Source organism: Rhodnius prolixus, unplaced genomic scaffold (assembly GCF_049639745.1).
Source record: "Rhodnius prolixus isolate KJV_2025 unplaced genomic scaffold, Rpr scaffold_2, whole genome shotgun sequence".
NCBI lineage: Eukaryota > Metazoa > Arthropoda > Insecta > Hemiptera > Reduviidae > Rhodnius > Rhodnius prolixus.
This window is the reverse complement of record NW_027411592.1, coordinates 24,444,216-24,468,287: the sequence shown is the minus strand read 5'-3', so window position 1 is coordinate 24,468,287 and position 24,072 is coordinate 24,444,216. Positions and strand designations below refer to the sequence as shown.

At 33.0% G+C, this 24,072-nt stretch overlaps 1 protein-coding gene across 6 annotated transcripts in view; it reads right to left on the bottom strand.

Moving 5' to 3' along the window:
- The window catches only part of SNF4Agamma (SNF4/AMP-activated protein kinase gamma subunit), a 297,611-nt gene that overhangs the window by 236,557 nt on the left and 36,982 nt on the right, over window positions 1-24,072 (bottom strand). The window contains exon 1 of one of the 6 annotated variants that reach the window (XM_074121071.1): window positions 19,093-19,273. The exons of the other annotated variants lie outside the window; for them this stretch is intronic. Coding sequence (XP_073977172.1) covers window positions 19,093-19,113 — 21 coding nt within the window. The 5' untranslated portion in view covers window positions 19,114-19,273. Of the gene's footprint in view, window positions 1-19,092; window positions 19,274-24,072 lie in introns of those variants that run through there. 6 annotated transcript variants of the gene reach the window in all.

Genomic DNA, 24,072 nt, shown 5'->3' with positions numbered 1-24,072 from the left:
AAGTTGACCAATGCAAGTATTGTACACGTGTAACGCCAAAGTCAAAATAAAATTTCGTTAATAGCAATTCCACTTATGAGCAAGGCCGAGAACTTTTGCCTTGTCCTAGTTGAAAAGATTTTCTTTAATTAAATATGTTCACGTAATTTTTTTTTTATATAATTCTTCGGAATAAAAAGTTATATTTTATACATTTACAAAATTTTTAATCTCTGTACACTTTGTACTCACATATCAGAAATGTAAATTTAATTAGTTAAATTTTCCCCCCACAAAACTCAAATTGTGCATTTCCGACAAAAAGCTCAGTTGCGATACAAAATATATATATATATTTTTAAACAATTCAGGAGTGGCAATGAACACACAGCAAACTAACTCATGACTAAATATGGTCCAAGTTGAAGTTAATAATAATCAAAATGTTTTCTTTTTTTGTAAAATTAGTGAATGGAATATCTGAAGACTAAAATCACACGAAGCTGAGCCATTATACGATTTTCCCTCAAAAAAACCTACAACAGCCATATCCTCCATTTTAAACCTTCTATATCACATTACCTATTATAATTACAACTTATCAACTAACAATATTTATACAGAAAACTTTTCTATACAATTCAGTAAAGACTTCATTGATTTCTCAACAATACGAAGAACGTTATAAAGGTTTAAAAATTTGAAGTATTTGCAAACCTCCAAAATTTAACCTTCCATATCTCACTAACTATTATCATTAGAACATTGCAATTTATACCTGTTATAGAGCAAACTTTTCTCTACAATTCGGTAAGAATTCATTGAATCTGATCACTACGAAAAGAGATATAAACGTTTTTATAAACCTTGAAATTTATACATTGTTATATGCATTCACTCGAAGAGTAAAATAAAAAAGAAAATAAATTGCAAAAAAAAGAACTAAAATAAACAAATTTTAATCGCAATTAAATTCATTAATTTTTAATTTCCAGCAATTTGAGGCCCCTTTTAAATAAAAAAAACTACCAAGATTAAATTAATTAATTAAATTCTTCATAATTATTCTATAAATATGTATTATAATATTCTCATAATCCACACAATGATTCTAGGATGAACAAACTTTAAAAATCACTCGTTAATATAACTGGAATATTGCTTTTATATAAAAAAAACAATCCCAAATGCTAATTTTTCTAAATAACACATTAAACTAATAACCCGAAAGATAATAACAGATAATTAAATATAAAATACAATAACAATCGGATAAGAAAAACAAAATCTGATACAAACACCCAAAATTTTCAAAAATGGTTACAAAAAAACTTTTCTAATACAATTAGGAAATGTGTGCAGGTTTTGAAAATATAAATCCGTGGAAATGTGAGCCGAAGTATCGGTGCGAAAACGGTAACTGTGCCGGATAGTGCGATCAAGTATTAAATTCACAGACAACCGCCTTTCATGTCACCATTTAAAAGCAAATTTCATTCTTAAGGAACTAACTTCCTTATGTCCATCTATAACTGTAACTTTAATTGAAGAAAATCAAGCCAGTGAACATTAAACACATACCTTCCAATAATGATTCAAATCCTTGTAAGTTTAAGCTGCTGAGAGATTCATTATAACCTTCTCAACTACATAACCTTTAAGATACAATAATCAAAACACTTAAGGAGAAGCAATTATTTCTAGTGCAACACTTGCTGCATTAAAGATTGTTCATAAAAAATTATGTAAAATATCAAATAATAAAATACACCAAGCATAAACAACATTAACCGGTGTTTTCTGTTACAACCTCAAACTAGAGCAGTAGTGCTGATCTAACAATTCACATCCCCACCATTACACATTTAACTAGCACCCCACCATAGTGTGTATTGTTGACATGGTCACGTGACTTAACAGCTGTTTCGGAAGTCATCTCGGCGTTTTCTGTTTCTTTAATGTTCTATAAAATTGTATCATCTTCGTGCTAATTATTACAAGACAATTTCCAAGGAGATGGAATCATTTCTTCATTGATTACGTTACTAAGATTAAATTAGCTGAACTATAAAGTCAGCTATGTAAGTAGGAAAGATTTCTGACGCGGATAAACAAGACTCCACTGGCATAGTTATGAACGAAATGAATTATTTATAGCATTTTATTCGTAATTTTCTTTAATTAATTGGTTTTAATATTGATCGGAATGCAACAAGAGATTCCCTCCCTCCAAATTTCTTTTAAAAAAAAACAATGGTTACTTTTTTAAAATTACAAAAATCGTCAAAAACCACAGAATTTAAAGTGGCTCCTCCACTACTTGATTTCCAGCAGTGATAAGTTTTTTGTATGAGTTCAGAGCGTTGCCTTAAATCCTAAAATTAATTTATTAATAATGTGGTTTAAAAAGACATTTATTTAAGCACAATTCCGCTTATTTATTGCTTGCTAACCCTTTTTCTTGGTGATATCAGCTTGAGATGTGCAAAAAATTCAAATTAAACATTAAGAGCAATTTGGGAAGAGGAGGTTGGTAGGACTGATTTTAAGGTACCAATTCCAATATAACTGGAGTATGGTCTGGTGTTTTGCAGGAGGACTTCCAATATTCCTCATAGAATTCCCAGTTGGAGAAAATTCTACAACTCAAGTATCATTTTAAGGATTTTCCAATTTACTAGAAAATTAATTAACAGAAAATAACTGCTCCAAATTGCTCCACACTTTTATTTGGATAATTAAAAAATTCTGAGTTAATGAAAATGTTTAAAGTTAGAATCTTGGAAATTGAAAACTCGTTTTCTCTTTGTAGTTTCTCTTACTTAACCAAGAGAAAATACTGTAATCTTACTGATTTTCGATTTTGAGTTCTCTGTGAAAATATCGGTCCTTCCAGGCCGGAATAGTTATTTATTTAACAAGTGTGGAAAGTAGTACTTTTCCTCACGCGAGGCAGGGTTTGCACGCACGAGCGAGCGAAGCGAGGCGAGTGCAAGTGCAAATTGCCGAGTGTGAGGAAAATACTTTACACTAGAGTTAAATATTATATTTTTTCTGCAACCATTTATTAATTAAAAAAATTAAAAATTTCATTTTTACAGTCTACAAAAAGTAATTTATTTATTATAAACATTTATTGTTATATTACAATTATTTACATTACTTACGTATTTACATTACTTATTACATTTTCTGCAGTTTCTTTTATTGATGGAGGAGTGTTTTCTAAACAGGAATCACTAGAATCCATTTTAAATTTCTATAAGGTAACACTATAACCTTTTTAACTGTTATAATTAAAAATATCTAATTATTTATTAAAGTATTATTTTTATTTCTATATTCCTTTCAATTTTTATTTTATTTTTTAATATTTGTTTTTTAATTATTTAGTTACGTTAAATAAGCTTATTAAAGTTTTACAGAAAATATTTATGTTAATAACAAAACTTCTTATATCAAGGAAGCACAATAAAGTTTTTCCACACACTGGTGCGGAAAGTGACACTAATGGGAATTTCCCCCCACTAGTGTGGGAAGTTGGGCATTACACAGCTGATTTTAATTGAGTAATGAGAACTTCCCTACTTGGTTGCAGAAAAAAGTGGTTTTTTATGAATTGGTCTGTGTGTGTGAGTAGTATCCACCGTAATTCAAAAACCAAAATTGAGAGAATGTCACAATAGATTAAATAGTTTTCACTTTTTTTTTTCTTTTTTTTCAACGAATAATAAGTAGCTTGAGTGGGATTCGAAGTTTACAACTGATTCGAACATAGCTACGCTTCAAAAACATTTTTTTAAAGACGTGTCGTCCATGAGAAGATGCCATTACTGTTTAATGCACAGCCTGGCCACTTGTCAAATAATTTATTTTTTTCTTCACTTTATTAGTACATTTACAACTGCAACAAATGTTGCATCAAGTAAATTTTGATGAAACTGGTAAAGTTCTCATGAATGTCATGTAAGAGTAACCACTCATTGATGGAACTCTTTCTCAGTGGATATTACACTCATATCAGTAGGTCCCTAGGCCACTTCCGCTTCAAGCGACGAGGAGGATTGTCTGGAAGGTGAGGAGAGGAGAGTTATGGTATAAGAGGATTAGGATGGAGAGCTAAGAGGTTGTGAAAGTTGCGGTAGCGAGACTTTATTAGATCGGTGACAAAAGGGATGTGAAGGTCAGTGTGTATGGTAAGGTTAGAAATGTAGTATGGAGCATTCAGGGTTTTCCGTAGGATTTTACACAGTAGTGTCTGCAGGCGTTTGGAGTTACGAGGATTTGGTTGAGCCCCACACTTCTGCTCCGTATGTCCATATGGGTCTTAAAAGAGTCTTGTAAATTGTCAGTTTGTGATTCAAGTCGAGTTTGGATCTGCGGTCAGGTAGTCTAGTACGCGGAGTCTGTTCACGTCTTGTCGTTTCAGTCGAATATGTGGGTTCCACGTGAGTCTCTTGTCAATGTACAGTCCTAAGTATCGTGACAAATAATAAAAACAAATTTAGGAATGAGTTTATAAATCTGATCGGAAATGCAACTTTGTCGAATAAGATTTTTCCCTTATTTTGGAGATTTACTCGCAAATGGCTCTTACGATTTTTATTCAAACTTTGTGCAGTGATTGCAAAACACATAATTCGAAAACTTTTACTCGAAACACTTTTACTCGCTAATTTGATTAACGGTAATTTTGAGTGAGGGTATTGGTAGATTTCTTCTACAGTGATAAGAATTAAGTGTGTCCTAAATGTTCAGATTTTTGTTTAAAAAAAAAAAAGTATGAGTTGGAACTCTGAGAACAGATGTAAGAGAAAGTAATGTGGGTGTTCGCGCCAAAAATTTTTATTTGTGGGAGATAATTGGCACCGGATCATCTCAATGCACTGCCAGCCAGCCAGCCACTTGACACAGTCTTCTCCCGTTAGGGACTGGGAGCTAAAAAAAGAGGAGCTACAAGAAAGAGAGAATTTAAGAGCAACGAGTTGGACTCGAACCTGGGGATCTCCTCGTTTATGCCCTTGTTAATCTCTTCACTCATAGGTAATATGGCTGATTAAGGAGCTGACTAGTATATAAACAAGCTAAATGTGTTATTTAATGTTTAATTTGGTGCGATCGTATTAAGGAAGCTGTGGAAATGGAGCACTGCCTCGGTAATTAAGCTACAGAAACAGCGATGAAACAGAACTCTTGGTAATCATGTACCAAATATCTGACAATGTTCTCTTAATTAGGGTAAGGTATGGAAGAGACACAATTTGCTCAGCTTTATATTTCGTAATTAAGGCATTTCTATTCTGTATTCTATAAATTTTTTAAAGCTTTTAAACTTATTAAATAAATAAATTGAAATATTAGCACAAATTTTTGTTCTTTATTTTTACAAATTAGATAATATTTGTATCAATTACATCAAAGTAACGTTGCTGATTATACAGGGTGTTCAGCATAAGGCTGGAAACATAGTGGAGCGGCGATGATAGCGAAGAGCGAAGCGGCGAAATCAAACACAAGTTAACATATGGGACCGCGCATAGTGGCGAGCAAAGCGAAGATAGAGCAACTCTATCTATTTCTAGTTTTTGTTTTTGCCGCTTCGCTCTTCGCTATCATCGCCGCTTTGCTCGCCGCTCCACTATGTTTCCAGCCTAAGACTACCGTAACTTCGGAAGGCGATTCTGGGCATCATTTGCAACAAAAAATTCTATATAAACTATGGCTCGATTCGGCTCTGTTTTATAGATATTTTTAATTTTACGTTTTGACCCCTATATTTTGCAATTAATCACAGATTTCTGCATCAATTTTTAAAATAACCCGTATGCATTTGAGTACCTTTCGAAAGGTGATTGTATGTAGATGTTTTTCCTGAATAGTGCACGGTTTTTTTCATATAAAATGTTTTTGAGAAAAATGAAGTCGGAGTTTTTGGAAAAAATTAGAAACTAGCTATTTCTTATGTTTGGGCCACAAAGTAAAATACTTAATATTATTATTTTGGAATACAAATTAGCTTATTTAAAAGGAAATTTAACCTTCTTTCTAATGAGCTTATTGAAATCACTTTAGCTTTAGTAGTTTCAGAAATATAGACAACTGTTTGCTAAAAAGTAGTAGTACCTTGAAAAAACATAAAATTAAAAATATCTATAAAACGGAGCCGAATCGAGCCATAGTTTATATTTTGTTGCAAATGATGCCCAGAATCGCCTCTCGAAGTTACGGTAGTCTTATGCTGAACACCATGTAGATTGCTGTTTATTAGACTGTTTCCGACCAAAGATGAATAATCATATCTACAACATTTTAGTTGTTCAGTATTTATGTTCAAAACAGGATGTATTCTCCACGGATTAACAGTGTGAGATGCATGAAGGCTTTTTATATTCTGGAAGGAATTCTTGACAGAATTCATGTCGCAACTTTTACAGTATGAAAATATAACCCTGGATAGTATAATTAATTCATTAACCAGAGTTCCGAAGTTCACAAAAAGGATAACAACTGACAAACTCATGGAATAATTACAGCTGATACTTAAGGAACAACCAAACATTAGTATTATCTTATTAATGGAGATACATGTCTCAAGAGATATTATGAATACATGGTGCAAATTGATTGGCTGTTAGGGTTTGTGAGTGAAATTATCATGTATTATAAAAAACCAGCTTACAACATATTAGCAGAAATTAAACATACCAGTATACTGCGATGTCCTTGGACGTCTAGTAAACTACTATAACCTTTGCTGCAGGACATATAAGCGAAACTAGGTCTAAATAGTTCTCTTACAAGAACATTGCCTACCACGTCAAAAAGGTGTTTGACCTAATAAGCTATAGTTTAGAGTTATTTATTATCAATCCGGGTATAGCGTGTTTTTCTCATTTAATAATTTTCAAAAATACTTTTGGTTTGGTTTCTCTGTAAATATGGAAACTTCTATTCCAACTGCATTGTGGGAGGCTTGTAAAGTAAAATGCTTAAGTCACATAAAGAGAAAAATACTTTACATTGTACTACGACTAAAATAATTTTTTCCAAGTTAAAATTCGCATGAATGATCAATCGGAATGTCAATTCAATAACGCAAAAAACCATCAATTTAATGAGGCATCTATTAGAATATTTGCATCTTGATGCAGGGAGGCTTCAAAACTCACTTCTGAAAATTTCTCTCGCTTGCACAGTTTCTCTTAACCAGTTAAGCGTGTTTGACGTGTATACACGTCAAACCAAATCTCTATTTCGGTGCGTTCGACGCTTATACTCGTCGTGAAAAATATAAAATTGCCATTAACTATAAAAACTTGAAATTTTAATAAAATAAAATAAGAATATTATTTGGTGGGATGTTTCCTTTACCTTACCAATAGAACTACCAAGTATTTTATAGGGTGTGGGTGGAGGGAGTTAGCTAAATGATAAGTGGTTGGTACATGTTTGGTCTCCCCATTGGAGATTGGGAATTACAGACACAAATAAAAGCAACCCTTGTGCAATGCCGTTTTTAACTTAGAGAGAGATTCAGACCTCAGTACGAGTTTGATTTCATTTTGCACAGAATTCAAAGCTCTTTTCTTCCTTGTAAAAGCTCTTCCGTCTCTAGTTAACTAGGCAATGAATACGTGAAGTGGTGCAAGATTTTGAATGCGCACAGAATGCTCTGTAATCTCAGAGATTGCAGAAAAAGTGCTTGCAGTGACAATTACGACGTTGTAAACTTTTGGCTGTTTTGCCCTGCGTTCGACGTGTATACACGTCATTATCTGATTTTAATTCCGCTCACTGTGGGTTTTTAAAAATTAAATTCCGCGCCCTACTGGTTAAGAGCAGAGTGCATATCTATCTAATTAATGAAGTTTATTGCTCTTTTTTTTAATAGTAATTTTTGTGGATTGAACTCTTATAAGTTGGACAAGGTATAAACCGGAAATAGCTGGACTAGATACGTCACCGATTCCTGTCAAGCGGCCGGAATCGAAACTTTTTTTTCTTCTACCATGTTGATATTGATACTTGATAACAAATGAGGCTCACAGTACCCTAAAGGTAAGTTGCAAACAGTCACTTGTAGTGTTGGCGTAAGAAATATCTGAGTCTGCCAGGACTTTAAATCTTTGTCGTCAACATGGTCTTTGCATGTCTTTAACAACTTTGCAATAAATCAGTTCAATCGCTAAAAAATCTCTGAGTTGATCAAATCAGAGCGAGAAATATTTGATGCCAATGATTTCTTTCGCAAAAAAGTCTCATCAGGATAACTTTTACAGTTGATGAAAATTAAAAGAAAAAACCGCGAGATGATTGTAGCAATACAATTTTTTTTTTTTTTACTGAAAAATGAAAATTTTCATTTCCAAAAGTTTGACATTTAAATTTCGCTAGAAATGATGCTCTGAAATTTCAGTTTTCGAATACTTTCCGAAATTTACGATCGTCCCATTAAGAACTTTACATTTTTATTAAAAGTAATCGAGTATAAAGAACAGAAAATAAAAAAATAGGACAATAGTCAAGTAAGTTATATAATGTGATGGTGTATAAGGTGTTAATGTTCGTAGCTGGGTGCTGTGCAAGGTGAGTAAACTGCATTCCTAAGAAGGACGGCAACAACTAGCCCAGTGTGTTGGCTAACTGCAGTTATTGTAATGCGTAATCTCTATACCAAGTTACCTCCCTGTATCTAGATTTCAATACCAACTAGATAGCCAATTACCTTAAATCATATTTAATGTTCTATTTAGATTCAAAGTTGTTCAGCGATTGGTGCCAAATTAATGCTCACAATCAAACATTTTTATTGCCAAATTCAGTCTTATTTTGTATTTATTTATTTTTTTTTGCAAATCTTTTCACCTAAAGACCATTATTTGTTCTGATAACATTTTTTTTTACATTGTAGCTAGATTCAAAACTTACGAGTTAACCTTAAATTCAAATATTCACAACCAAATAATAGCTGAAATTAACACAAACATTTTAATCCAGCAACCAGGGAGCTATAAAACCTATACTCCTCAATTTATACCCTATGGACAGGCCTAAATCTACTTAATGCCCAATGTCATTAACAAATTTTAAGGTGATGCACTTGATACGATTTCTCGATTAATTACTTATGACTTTAATACACTAAAAAAGTTTAGGAATCAATCCCAGAAACAATTTAGGGAAACGAAGAATGCTAATTTAGGACTTATAGTCGATTAAAAAGAAAATATTAAGAAAATAAAGAATACTTTATTAAAAAGGATTAGAAATCTATTACAAGAAACAATATGGGGAAACGAATACTAACTACTAATTTGGAACTTTTAATCGAATAAGAAGAAAATAACAAATAATGCTTAAAAAAATTAAATAAATAAAAATCAATTCTAAAAATCAGTTGAACTTTTAGTGGATTAAAAAAAATAAATTAAAAACTACATCATAAAGGATTAGAAATCTATTACAAGAAACAATTTGGGGAAACCAACAATTCTAATTTTTAACTTATAATCTATTAAAAAGATAAGATTAACGAAAACATTGAAGAAAGATTAAAAATCTATTCCGAAAATCTATTTAGAGAACAAAGAATGCTAATATTGAACGGTTAGTCAATCAAAAAAAGACTTAAAAAGGCTTAACAAACAATTTAGGGTAACAAAAACGCTAATTTTTTAGTCGATTAAAAAGAAAAGATTAAGGAATGGATTAACAAATTTAAAAATCTGAATTTATTAGCTTTTAGTGACTGTAAAAATATTAAATTAAGGATTCAAATTATTGAGGAATCGGTCAAAATAAAAAGAACAACTCCTCTTTTTACCAACGTTTCGACAAATAAACTGCTCCACAAAAAAAGTGGCGTACTTTGAAAAAAGCGTTTATTTTTTGTTTTGTCACATTTTGGGGAAAGATTATTAGTTTTAATTGTTTTCATAAAATGTCAGGGAACAATTAATCGAAACTAGGTCCAAAGTTTCTTGAAAATAGAGAAGCAATTCCTCGTTTAATCCCCTTCGGTCTTTTTGTGTAAACAACCACGTGAACTTTACCTCAACAGTAAATAAATTTATTGACCTCTACAGTTGCGTTTAGACTTTTTTCAAGCTGAAAGCATTGCAAACTCTCAATTACAGCAGAGCAAGTGGCCCGTATTATTGCATTAGTTGAGGATGGACGGAGTCAGCGGTACGCACCACGAACGTTAGGGTTGCCTGAGACCACCGTCCGTAGAGCCATCCATCGTTACCGGGAGACAGGCCTCTGCACTCGTAGACAAGGTTCGGGTCGACCAAGAGCCACAGAAGCACTAGATGACCGATTTATTAGAATTTACACTCTAAGAAATCGTACATCAACTGCTTCTGAAACAGCTCAAACACTGCTTACTGTTCGTGGAGTTTCACTCAGTGCCGAAACCGTACGAAGAAGGTTGCTGAAATGAATTCACGCTCTAGGAAGCAAGCCACAGGACCATTGCTCACCGTAGACCATCGGAGAGCCCGTCTAGAGTTCGCTAAAGAACACCGCAACTGGTCTGAGAACGATTGGAGAAACGTTCTCTCTTTAGACGAGTCCCGTTTTGCTCTCTATGCATCTGATGGGAGGCGACGAGTTTACCGAAGGCCTGGGAAGCGCTACGCTCCGTGCAATATTTCTGGTAGACTACCATTCTGAGGTGGTTCAGTGCTGGTGTGGGCTGGGATTTCTATGGAGGCTAAGACTGAGCTCCACGTGTTCAACAGGGCAATCTTGAATGCAGATTTGTATGTGAGGGAAATTTTGCAGCAATATGTGATACCCTATGCACCATTTATTGGGGAGAATTTTATTTTTATGCAAGATAATGCCCGACCACACACTGCCGCCTGTGTTGTTCAATATCTACAGGATACTAGTATTCGTGTTTTGAGGTGGCCAGCACGCAGCCCGGATTTAAATCCAATTGAACATTTTTGGGGTGAGTTGGGTAGGCGATTAAGATGGAGAAATAATCCTCCCAGGAGCTTAGAAGAGTTGCGAGGTGCTCTGGTGGAGATATGGGAGGAATTAACACAAGATTTCGTGAGAAATTTAATAAGGAGTATGCCGAGGAGATTGGATGCAGCAATACGAGCAATACACGTTACTAAAATTCTTTTTCTCTATTTTTAATCGGGAGAAATACATTTTTTTTTCAAACTCATTTTTTGCTGAGAAGTACTTTTTTGTTAAATTAAAGGTTTTCATTTCTTTTAGATCATTTTTTATTTTAGCCTTCCCGTAACTTTATACTTCTTATATTTGCTAACTAAAATAAAATGTAGAACAAAAAAGTTACAGAGAAAAAAAAAATAACGCATTTTTAAAGTGCTCCACTTTTTTTGTGGAGCAGTGTATATTGCAGAGCGTGGCTATGCGGATTGGTTGAGTTACAGAAAAAAATGTTTTATAAACTCTAAATTGTTTTTGGGGATTGATTGCTATTAATCAATGTTAAAGTCATAAATAAGTAACTAATCGCTTAAACTTTGCAAGAAGTAACTACTAACTGGTAACAATCAAGAAACTGCTAACTAAGTTATTGAATTATATCAGTTTCTATCAAGTTTAAAGTCGTAAAAATACAAGTATATTAAGACAGTTTTAATTTAAACTATATGAAGTCCATTGTATGAATTCGTGTGTTTCTGTTGGACGAAGAGTCGTTCATCAGTGAGTTGCTTTATGTACGTATTGACTTCAGTAGTTTGGTCAGTCATTCACTAGCATATTTACGTCCAAATTTGACAGGGTCATGTCAGAATAGGTTTTAGTAGTGACTTGTACGTTATTGTTAATGTTTTTATGTTACTAAGTAGCTGTAACTGTCTCAGTTGGGTTATTATTGGCACAGTTTTGTTTTCATGTGTTGACGTCCAGAGTTTTGTCGAGCTAACACACTCCATGATCTTTCGGTTTTTAAAAGATTTCTCTGCTGTTTATAGGTCTTCATTTCGCAATCTATTTGGAGGGAAGATTTTTGTCTGCGTTTTCGATAGGTTTAAATTCAATTTCCTTGAATCGATTTTTACAAACTGTTTTACGACTCATTACACACATACAGACCATGCAATAATTTTGTTATTTTGGGGAATATTGAGGTGCGCTCTTACATAAATAAAATTTTTTGTTGCTTTATACCAACGTTTCGGTAATTTTATTACCTTCTTCAGGGTCTGTACAAAAGGAATATTACTTTATTGCACTCTATTGCAAGTTTTATATGAGCATTTACTACCGCAGTTCCCAGTAAGAACTCTATTGCAAGATTTCTGCACCATTTAATAGATTTCCTCAAAGGAAGGTACTGTAGGATGACATCTGATCGGATAAATCAATGGCAGATTTGGTTTCGTTGTATGCAATCACAGCTTTAGGTTTTTTTTACACGGCCTGTGCGTGTTCCTACGTCTACTGTCCCAGTCGTATGTTTAGTTGATAGAACCAAAACATCTCTTTTGTCCCGCCATTTCATCACACATATCCCTCGTTCATTTTCCAACCCAAATATTTCTCCTTTTCTCAGTTTTTTATGAATCACCTCTTTAGGATTTCCTCGGCGATTAGGTCTCAGTGACTCTATGTAATGTGCTTTCCTGTCGAGTAATACATTTGCTAGCTCAAGACTTGTATAATAATTGTCTGCAATGATTGTTCGCCCAGAATCCAATCAATTTTGGGACAAATTCACTACAATATTTGTTGCAACTGATCCATTTCCTACATCTTTTACCTTTCCCGCATAAATTTTTATATTCCAGGTGTAACCATTATCGTATCACAATTTAAATAATTCCACTCCATATTTGTGCGTTTTCTGTGGAATATATTGTTTTATTAAGAATAAATATCAGTTTTCTGATAAACCTGCAGCTGCAGATTATATTCCCTTCTTCGCTTTTCTCGCCTTCTGCAGACTGTAGAGCGGGCCTATCGTACAGTTCCTCATTTAATTCATTTTGTTCGCCTACCGCCTTAGGAGACAGACTCACCAATGGTAAGTATCCAATGTGAACAGCCTGGTAAATTATCAGCTTCTTTGGTTTTGTCGCATTCGGATTTTTCAAACTATTCTCTTTATACGATTTCTTTGCTTTTCTCTTCTGCGGTTCTGCGCCCTCACTACCATATTCAGATTCTTCTCCACTAGACAACAATTCTTCATCACTAAATTGTAAATAAACCAGGTCAGCATCCGAAGCCAAAGAAGAATAATCCAAATCTGAATTCAAATCCATTAAAGAGTTTTCTTCATTTAGTTTTTGCAGTGCTAATTGCAAAATTCTTTTTGAACGCGCACTAATTTCAAAAAATATTCTTAGTAACGTTATTGAATAAGAACTGAGAAAAGTAAACACAAGTAGTTAAAGCAAGTGAAAACACTCAGCGACAAATTTGCGCATGTTTATGATGACCGCTAATATGACCGCGGTGGCAATGTAGGCATACTAATGCCACCAAATCAAAGGGCGGTCATAATTCTGAAAAAAATATTTGTTTTGAATTTATTGTTGAAAAACAGTAAATAAATAACAAAAATCTAACGAAAAATAAGCATGGCACCAGTAGAAATTTTTAGAATATTTTAGTGGCAGCAAACCCCTTAAGAAATAGTAATGGTAGTTTCCCAATAACTTGGTTTGGTTTCTTTCCAACAATCACTGCTAGAAGAATCTAAGATTTCTTTTCTTATTAACAGTAAAATTAACTACCATTATTAGGTAAGTACAGGAAACGAACTGACGCAATCAGAGTAAAATAAATTTTCTTGTTTTAAATGAACTTAAAGTGCGTCCACTTAAAAGGTCTACCATTGTAAAGAAATAAAATTAAGAAAACTTTCCACTTGTAAAAGATTTGCAACGGTAAGCGTGAATACCATGCCGTGCAGAATTCCAAATCAGAGCCGCCTCCATTTACATAATTGACTATTGAACCCTTACCTCTGGTCTAACTTAAGACGGCCACGTCAGAATCTCCTACTTAGTTCTATTTAAAGGATATACCAGTGTGGTAGATAATGTTTCCAGGGAAAGCTAACCATTAACCGAGTCCTTATTGGTAAAATATTAATCTAAAATAAAGGAACATTTCCATTCTAAAGGGTCTTTACCACATTGATTCGAAGGTAATTAAGATTCGTTCAACATTGCAAATGGTATGTTAGTTCATTGTTTATGGTGATTGATTCATTAATCCAATGGGAAGAAAAGAATAATGCCAAGCTTTCGATCTAGAGACTAGGTCATCTTCAGGGCTGTGGTACATATTTTATAATGTAGTTAAAATAATTGTATTCAAATGAATTGGTGTAAGGTAATATAGTTTACAAAAATGATTTACCTTATTGTCTATATATTTTTACATGGTTATTGTTAAGATGGTGGATCTTCAGTCTTGTCTACTTACAGAGTGTGATCGGTTTTATAACATGTTTGGTTGTGAAGAGTACAGTGTTGCCAACTGTCAAAGGATATTTTTAAGTATTTTGTAGAGTAAGTTGGCGTATATATGTTGTTTAGATTGTTAGTAACTGTTTTGAAATTTAAACTGTTTTCTGTCTTTGTTATGTAAATCATTTGTAGCACTTTCTTTTTTGTGTGTTTATTTTTTTTATTTTAGAATTTTTGTGTTTTGGGAAATCGAAAGTGCGATGATTTTCCTTGCCACGTAAGGAAAGCGTTGTGGTGTTCTTTTTTTAGTTTAGTGCTGTATGAGTGTTGGTATAGTCCTTAATTTTTGTAAAACTGATTGCAGTCAACATTGGTTTGTTCTACATATTTTCTGAATTTTCATTCTAGTTCTTAGAGTAGATTTGATTAATTTGTCTTCTCCCTGACCGGACTAAAAAAGACATAAAGATTTTCCTTGGAAATTTAACATATTTATCCCTTATTTATATAACAAATAAGAAACTGGAAAGTACATTATGCTAAATTAATACTTTAGAGTAAAGCCTAATCAATCCCACTTTTTCAAAAGTGCTCTTAATAAAATTCCTAATAAGAATGTTTTATACAAAAGATAAAATGTGTGAGAAAATCATTGAAGCCATTTTATGGTACAATTTAAATTTAAAAAATAAAAATCCATTTTGTAAAGTTGCAAAGGGCGGCTGTGAAGTTTGGCGCCATCGCAAAATACTTTATCTAGAAAACACACACCCGATCACAATATACAGTGACTCCCATTAATATTGGGACAGTACATATAGAAGTTCAAAATTGACGAAAATTAAAAGTGGCACCCATTTATTCAAATTTTTATAAATTCATTTCATTTTATAATTACTATTAATTAAATAAAAACTATTTAAATAAGTACATAAAAATGTTTTGGTAGATTAAAAAAAATATATATAATAATAAGAGCAAATTCTACCTCTCATAAATATTGGGACGCTATTATAATTTATAGTTTGTCCAAGGTTTTGCTCGAATATCTATACAATTTGTAAATATATACCTTAAGCATATATTCAATATGAAATTAATAATTATATTAGCTTATATAAATCAAGCCAGGTATAACATGTCGCGCAAAAATACAAATACAACGATTGAACAAAGAAAAATTGTAATTTCTTTGCACAAAGACAATAAAAAGTGTTAGAGAGACAGAAAAACTGATCGGACCTAAAACATCTACTGTGTAGAATATCATTCAGCGTTACCAAAAAGAAAAAAGAATTGTTTCAACCCCACAAAAAGGCCGTCCTCAACTGCTCTGGTAGAGTAGCCTGGAAGAATCCTTTTGTCAGTAAGATAAATAGTGTTAAGAGAGTGAAATTTGCCGAAAAATATTCCAATGTAAATAGTGACTTTTGGAATGAATCAAAATTTAATGTTTTCCAGTCAGATGGAAGGGTTATGGTCTGGAGGAAAGCGAATGCTGAACTCGAAAAGAAGAATTTACACCCAACTTTAAAGGGTTTTAAAGCTGCACCTCCGGGTGGAGGTGGGTCAGTTCTGGTTTGGGGCTGGATGTCCGCATCAGGATTTGGAGAATTAGTGTTTATTGATGGAATGATGCACAAAATGGTTTATAGTAATATATTAAAATATAATTTGAAAAAAGTGCCCAAACATTTGGTATTTTAGGGTCTTCTAAATTCTACCAAGATAACGACCCCAAACCTACGGCTTGGGTGATACGCCAGTGACTGTTATACAATTGCCCAAAAGTATTCCAAACCTCTCCGCAGTCACCAGATCTTAATCCCATTGAACATTTATGGCAATATTTAGCCAGTGCTTTAAGAAAAACGAATCATATCTAACAAAAATGAATTAAAACTATGTTTCCAGGAAGAATAGGAAAAAAACACCACCTGAATTAACCAAAAACTTGTTTCACCTATGCCTGATCGTTTGAGGGCTATTGTAAGTCAAAAAGCAATTATTAAATTATTACCAACCAAATATTAAATAGTAGGAGATTTTAAATATTGAACATTTAAACACTAGCACTTCTGGTGTCCTAATATTTTTGAGAGCCTTAGTTTACACTTTTTCAAAAAGTGCTACCTAACAGTTTGGAATTTCATCGATTTATACTTAGGTATATATAATTTCTACAGATGTTGCTAATGTAATTTAAAAAAAAAAAAATTCCAAACTTTTGTCTGTTGTTTTCATTTTCCTTTTAAATCATTTTGTAATAGGTGTCCCAATATTAATGGGAGTCACTGTACTTCCTGTTGCGGCGAGAAAATAGCTAAAAATACAAATAAGATCGTTGAAATAGCTTCGATATCAATAGATTTGTCAGCTTGACAAAATCGTGAGACGACAATGTATCAAAAAAAAAAATAATAATAATAAAAAAATATGCCTATTATATTTTGGTATTTTTATTAGTGATGAATAGCTGAGGTCGTACTATTATATAGTGTTATAGTGTATATTTATATATAAAGCCATTATTCAAGAGGATAATTTATCGCAGGAAATTATTGAAATTCAGTTAGAACCCTTTAAAGCAATTACATTCTTACGAAATCACCAAACACAAACAGTGATCTATTATTTACTTAAAGGGTAGTTTCGGTTTAACTGCATTATCTAAACTGTTATGAATTCTGGAAGAACCTGTACAAATTATCCAATCAGAACTTGTTAATTTCCATTTCTTATTTGTGCTGTTGGCGAGAAATCATTTTTTTAGAACAAAGGCATTCTCAAAACATCCATTACTCAATTTATAAATTACAAAAGGTGATAGAAAATTGAAAATATCGCTTAATTTCGATTTCCTTCTAAAAATTTCGAATTTAAACTAATAAAAATATGATTAGGAATTAGCTATGCGGTTACAGCATCCCGGGTTCGAATCCAGCTGCTGGCCCTTGGATTTTTCTCTTCCTAGGAGCTTCTTACAGCTCACTGTCCGGTGATGGACAGTGTAGTCTGTAACGAGAGAATACAGTGGTCCGTAGGCCCGGCAGTGCACTGAAAAAAGCTCCGGGCGCCAATAACCTCAGATGCTGACGCGCCTTTAATCATTAATAAAAAATAAAAATAAAAATTTGGAGTGAATCTCTTACGTCTTACACTTACCGCAATTTAATTCACAATTTTTGGTATTTTAAGAACAATTTCTACAAAAAATATAGTTGACAATAGTCAAATACGTAATTATTAAAAAATATACAAATAGTATAAAATTGCGGGCTTTATTTCCGAGAAAATTTCCAAAAACTGGAAAATTCAATTCAATAAGTGGCACTTCCGGTAGCAGATTATCTGTAAATTCGAAAATTCAATTTCAAACTTGATTTATTATACTTGATTATTATACAACTTATTATATAAGTGGCAAGTTAGTACAGTGCACAAAAAATAGTACTTCACAGGGTAGTCCAACTCCCTCTGTCCCGGAAGTGCCCTGAATCTAATTCTGAATCAGATTTCTCAAAGAAAAAGGAATAGATCTCCAAATATACAATTAGTTCACCAAGTTAAACAAAAAACTCGTAGGAGATATTTTCAAGAATCTCAAAAAGGCGAAAAACGCTTTTGTAAATAGCTACTTTTGGTTGTACGATTTTGAGTAAAATTTTAATGCGGCATCCTCCGGTGTTAGATAAGCGTAATAACAAATCTTGATTTTCAGCAATTTGTTGTTGGTTAGTTACGGTTGGCACCCACAAACAAACTCAGGGAAAGTGAAGATGCTGGATAGAGATCAGTGTGTTAGTTGGCCAATTGCCAACCAATTCGAAATAGGTAATAATGTACCATAAAAGAAGTCACAGACCTTGGTTACACGCTAATATTTTTTTGTTTTTTTGTTTTTGAGTATAAGTTAATAATACAGACGCTAATAAAAAGATCGAAATACAGACTAATTTGAAAAAAAAAATAAACCTTTTACATACTCAAGGAATTTCCCAAACCAAAATGTAGACTACTAATGAAAACTCAAAATAGAAATCCTCCATTGGTGCAGGATAGGAGATAGCAAATGTAATATTACATAATTTTGCATCTAATGTGTAATTAATAAATGTATCAATAAATCCCCTGGTTTAGGGGCTGATATCACAAATAAAAATTGGTAAAAAAAATAATTAACAAAAGAGCCTTCATTAAAAACCACAATTTCGAAAATATGACGCTCCAGACTATCTGAAATAAACACTCACGTGACTGACTCAAACTCGACATAAACAGAACCCAGTGTTTTGGTAACAGAAAACATGCATTGTACAAGAATGTCAAGATAGTTCTTTCTCACAACTCGGTTATTTTTTTTAAAAAAAGGATCATGTGGAGAAAAATGTGTATGTGAACAATATTTCAAAAGTGATTAGCAACTCAAAATAAATTTCTATTGACGCAGTTACGCATCAACATTCAAAAACAGGGTCCTAGAGGACTGAAGAGTTCTGACAGACCTTCCACAACAGAAAAAGAGGCAAAGAGATCTTAAAGCATAAAAATGAACTTTTTGAATAAATAAAGAAGTATTCTGAATTATTGCAGTTCTTTAAAGTTAAGAATCAGCCTAATTTAAACAAATGAAACCTCACAATTTTTTATTTAATTTTTTTAAACTATATTATGCGCATAATGTTTACTAAACAAGTACCTTGAAGTGGCAACAATCCATTTTGATAGTTTTGGTTTTACAAAAGAAGATATTAATACAGCGAAATAACAATCTACAAATTCTGTGTGACAGAAGATAACAAACAGAATTCACAAGTAAATGGCAAATTATTCATTTGTGGAAGTGATAAAGAAAGCACACGATTACGCGCCATCTCTCCACCACAACTTGGCGAAACCAAACAGTGTGGAGACGGGCCAGAAGGACAGCAGCAAGTTGTACGATCAAGGCCCCCGTGAAACTGGGCCCTAACTGGCAAGGGCGCATGTCGGTATATCGATCTCCCGCCAAGAAATAAAAGGGATGGCGATGGTTCTTCTCTTTTCGGCCCAATGGCAACATGTACGAGAAGTTCAAAGACCCATTATCTTGTTTTTATCAACAAAACATGCAAATCTAATAATGGAAATATTTGGGAAAAAATTAACAATTAAATAGATCTGAAATTGTGTCTTAGTTATTAGTTACACAGATGTAACGATGACATTTCAAACGCTGATATGTTCCATCTGATACTCCAAAAGGAAGGTCAGTTAAATTGCGATGCTTTAATTTAAAAATTAATAAAGTGTGGAGCATCAAAAAACTTCGCAATTCTTACAAAATATTTTATTTGCGATAAAATGTTTGAGTCTAAACATTTTACTTGGAATACATTAATCTTACTGGTAATTCAGAATAGTATTATTTAAGTGAACTTCGCAAGTACGCTTTGGGTAGAGCTCACTTACAAATTTTAACGCCCGAGAATTGATAACTACTTTCAAATTCTGTAGATCCGAGAATCATCTATCAACCATATGGAGTCAGCCCAATGTTTGTCAAGTGAATTAGCAGCTTGCTTTCAAATTATAGCAATCCCAAACCGAATTCCCGATTCTCAAGTTTGGAGACATCGTCCAAATAACCCTGTTTTTATAACTTTCAATTTAGCCAAAAGCCAATTTCAACCTAGTTGGCATTTCATTATACTCCGTTATTGTCCTTGTGACCCCCATGACCAAAATTTGCTTAATCTCACGTTACCTCGCAGCAATTACAAGGAAATAACTGCCGTCATGCCAAATTTTCGAAATAGGATTTTTATCGGAAATATTTATTTATCTGAGTCCCGAAAAAGTTTTTAGACTAATTGTCTAATTATGCTGGTTTTTGATTACAAAATATAACAAAAAAAACAAGAAACAGAAACTATACATAAGTATATCTCGATCCGGACTCAGTACGGGACTTAGAAGTAACAGCGAACAAAATCCATTAATTGGAGAAACCACTTTATTGTTGGATGTTGTTTTCCTTTGGTGTAACTGGGGTCTAGAGAGGCTTATGGTGATTGCACTCCTCTGACGAACGATAATATTAACGTAAATGAGCGAAGGGATTAGTTCAGTGGTTAGCTTACTAAACTCCTACACAGATATTCCCGCTTCGAAACCAGCTGCTGGCTCTGTTTCTTTCAGCTCACAGACTTGTATTTGAATAATCTTTTTATAAGAATTCCTATTATAGCACTTCTAGAGACCAACTTCCCCCATTTCACTTGATAGTGAAATACAGATTTACGTAAGTGCGTAATATTGTTAAATATGGATTAGAATTCTGAGTTGGAATAAAATTATGTGCTGAAACTTTAGGACAGTACTAAGAGAAAGTTGTACGTGTTCACTAGAGATTTTATTTCTCATCTCTGAGAGGCTAGGAGCACTAGAATCTTTGTCTTTTGAAAATGATGAATAGCTCTTGACTCCCTTAATATACCATCTCTGAAAGCATTCATTAAACCCGGAGACTAGAGCCTCTGTTTTTTTTTAGAACAAGGAGCTAGCTCAAGACTGCTTTCAGAAGATGGACCATCTCTCAGATCATACATTTAACTAGAAGCACTAGAATCTTTTTCTTTATTGTGTCTACTGATTAAATAGCTCTTTCCAAATTTTGTGAGCCTCCAATATTTCTTACAAACAGCCGTAATTCTTTAAATTTACTCTTGTATTAAATTTTTGGATGGCTCAAACCCAATTCACTTAATAGGAATACATTAATCTTACTGGTAATTCAGAATAGTATTATTTAAGTGAACTTCGCAAGTACGCTTTGGGTAGAGCTCACTTACAAGCTGAATACTACAAGGTTTTATCTTCTGAAATAAGTACTAACCAACTTACACGACCTTTCGGAAGATAAAGCCGGGTATTTAAACCGATTGCCAACTGTGCCCCCTACATCCAGCTCAGTGAACAGGGGATAACTCACTTAACCCTTTTGCTACTAATCTAACGTTTCTAACTTATACGTTTCTTTCAAAACATAAGAATTATAACTAATATGATCTATATTAATGGTACCGCACATTACTCCGGATGTAGACGATCTCAAAACAAATAGTTGCAGTTTCAAAAGCTAATTTCTAAAATTTTGAATGGCCGTGACAGTATCTTCACTTCGCAAAAGTAAGCTAAAAAGCCACTTAAGTTTCCTGAACTCTTTTATTTTTATTTATTTGTATTTTTAGTTGAAATATAATAAACAAATATATAAAATAAAATATAGAATAGCAACAAGTGATTTAGTAGAGAATTTTCTAGTTAAGAAGATTTTAAGAAGCTCCTGAAAAAGATTTGTCTATTTTAATTTCACGAGTTGTTTGTGCCATTAACTAATCTTCAATTGGTACTAATTGAGATACAATCAAATTCAATATTAAAAGACGAATGAATTCATGACATCGACTAAATCTACTACTTGTTTGCCTCTTGAATAGTCTACTAATAGTCATAACTGATGTAAGAAGTAATTAGGTTATAGTTTCTCTCATTCTTCGCAAGAAAGTATTGTAATCGTGCAGATTGTCGATTTTTGAACCTGTCACTTGAAATATTCTCCTAAAGATCTATCGCAGACTGAGTTAATATGTTTAGCAAATGTTAGCTTTGAATCTAGCAGTAACCAACCCAAAGTACTTCACTTCGTTTTTCCAAAGTAATGATCAGTTGCCAAACAAAATTAACAAATCTTTTGCGACTAAACATCACAACTTTTATTCTTCGGTTTTATCCTCTACTTTTTAAAAAAATTGAAGCTCTAATGCCATTGTGAGATGGTAAGCTATTGTATAGATTCCATATGAAGAAATAAATCTAAAGCAATATTCAGGGTGTCCCAAGCTATATGGATAACGACTTTTTCTCGGAAACTAAGATAGCTAGAAAAAAACTAAAAAATACGTGTTCCCTTAGTTTTTTGTTAGAAATCCAAATTTAATTTGTAAATTTTTTTCGGTGCTTCCAGGAGCGAGATACAGGCACCAACTTCATTTTTTTCAAATGGGGAGGTGCGGTTTTTATTTCAGAAATAGATTCCTCTATTTTTTTTTTTTAAGAAAAATTTACTTGAACGGTTTTTTTCTGTGAGCGATATTTTACAAGTTATGAATGAAAACATGATTCTTATAAGAAATTTCAAAATGATATTATAACAGTTTTTTGATTGAATAAGAAGAAAAGTACTATTTTATTATAAATTTTACTCCTCATTAATATTACAGATCATGCTCGAACTGGCCTCCACCATTAGAGATGCATAGACATGCTCTTTCTTGCCAATTGTCCCTTACTGCCAAAGAAATAGAATCGGCTTTAACCGAGTTACAGGCATCTATTATTCTCTGCTTTAGTTCATCTACAGATGCAATCCCGCCTTGATTCTGATACACCTAGATTTAGAAATGCTTTTAGGTAAGCAGAAATAAGGAAAGAAAGAAAAAAGGTTATGAATAAACACCTTGTTTTTCAGGTATCCCCAAAGGAAATAGTCCATAGGTGTCAAGTCCGGTGAACGAGGTGGCCACTGAATCGCCTCCCGTGTTGATATAACATCATCAGGCATGTAAAGAGATATCTCGAAAGGAAACTTGATGGGCGTGTTGGATTTGTAATTTGGATTCCTAACAAAAAACTAAGGGAACACGTATTTTTTAGTTTTTTTTTCTAGCTATTTTAGTTTCCGAGAAAAAGTCGTTATCCATACAGCTTGGGACACCCTGTATGTGAACTGAAAAATGTATAAATCATTACTGGTGTCTTTTCTAATTTTTTGTAATTCTCAATTTTTTTGTAAACTGAAGAACATAAAAGTTCTTTTATTCTAAATTTGTTCCTTTTTTTTATATTTTAGTATAGTTATATAAATGATTTTAGAAGAATAACTTTCCAAGTTTTATGAAATTCAATGAGCTAACAGTTTGAAAGATACAATAGCAAAAAAAAATCCTGACGGCAAATGGTAGTTCTGGCTTTAATGTGTAAATAGTGTGGCCTTGTACAGTCTGGATTGGCACTGTGCAGAGAAACGTACCATTTCTTTTAGAATGTCCATGAACGAACTACGTCTATGTTTGTTAAAAGTTTTGGGAAAACCCGAGAAGTCTTTTCGAAAAAAGTTTAAAGAAATTAACAAAAATGAAAAACCGTATCAAAGTTGGTAGATGGGAGCGGGGTGTTGGTTATGAAGCGTGGCTTTGAAAGTGAGAGATCCCCCAGTTCGAACCCCGCACTTACTTTTTATTAGTTATAAAGAAATTTTATTTATAAAGTAAGATACCTAATCGGTAGTTAGATATTAAGTCTCTCTTGAAAATATAGGCAATTAATTACTTTCCTTCAAAAATTGTAGGCTACATTTTGAGGAAGTCTCAAAAAAGTATACAAAAAATAGTTTAGTAAACTAGTATTTCTGGTTTATTTTATTTGTGATCACTGTCCGTAATTTCTCTTGGACTAAACGCAACCAAAAAAGTGTAACTTAACTAAATGAAATGTAAGTTTTAGAATTTCTGCTATTATTATACAGGGTGTTCATTTTAAGACCGCTCAAATGCATTTCATGCTTAAACGTTTAATCTGAGCAAAAAATGGTAGAGGAAAAATTTGTTGCCCGTCACCTCTAGTTTCAGAATATGTG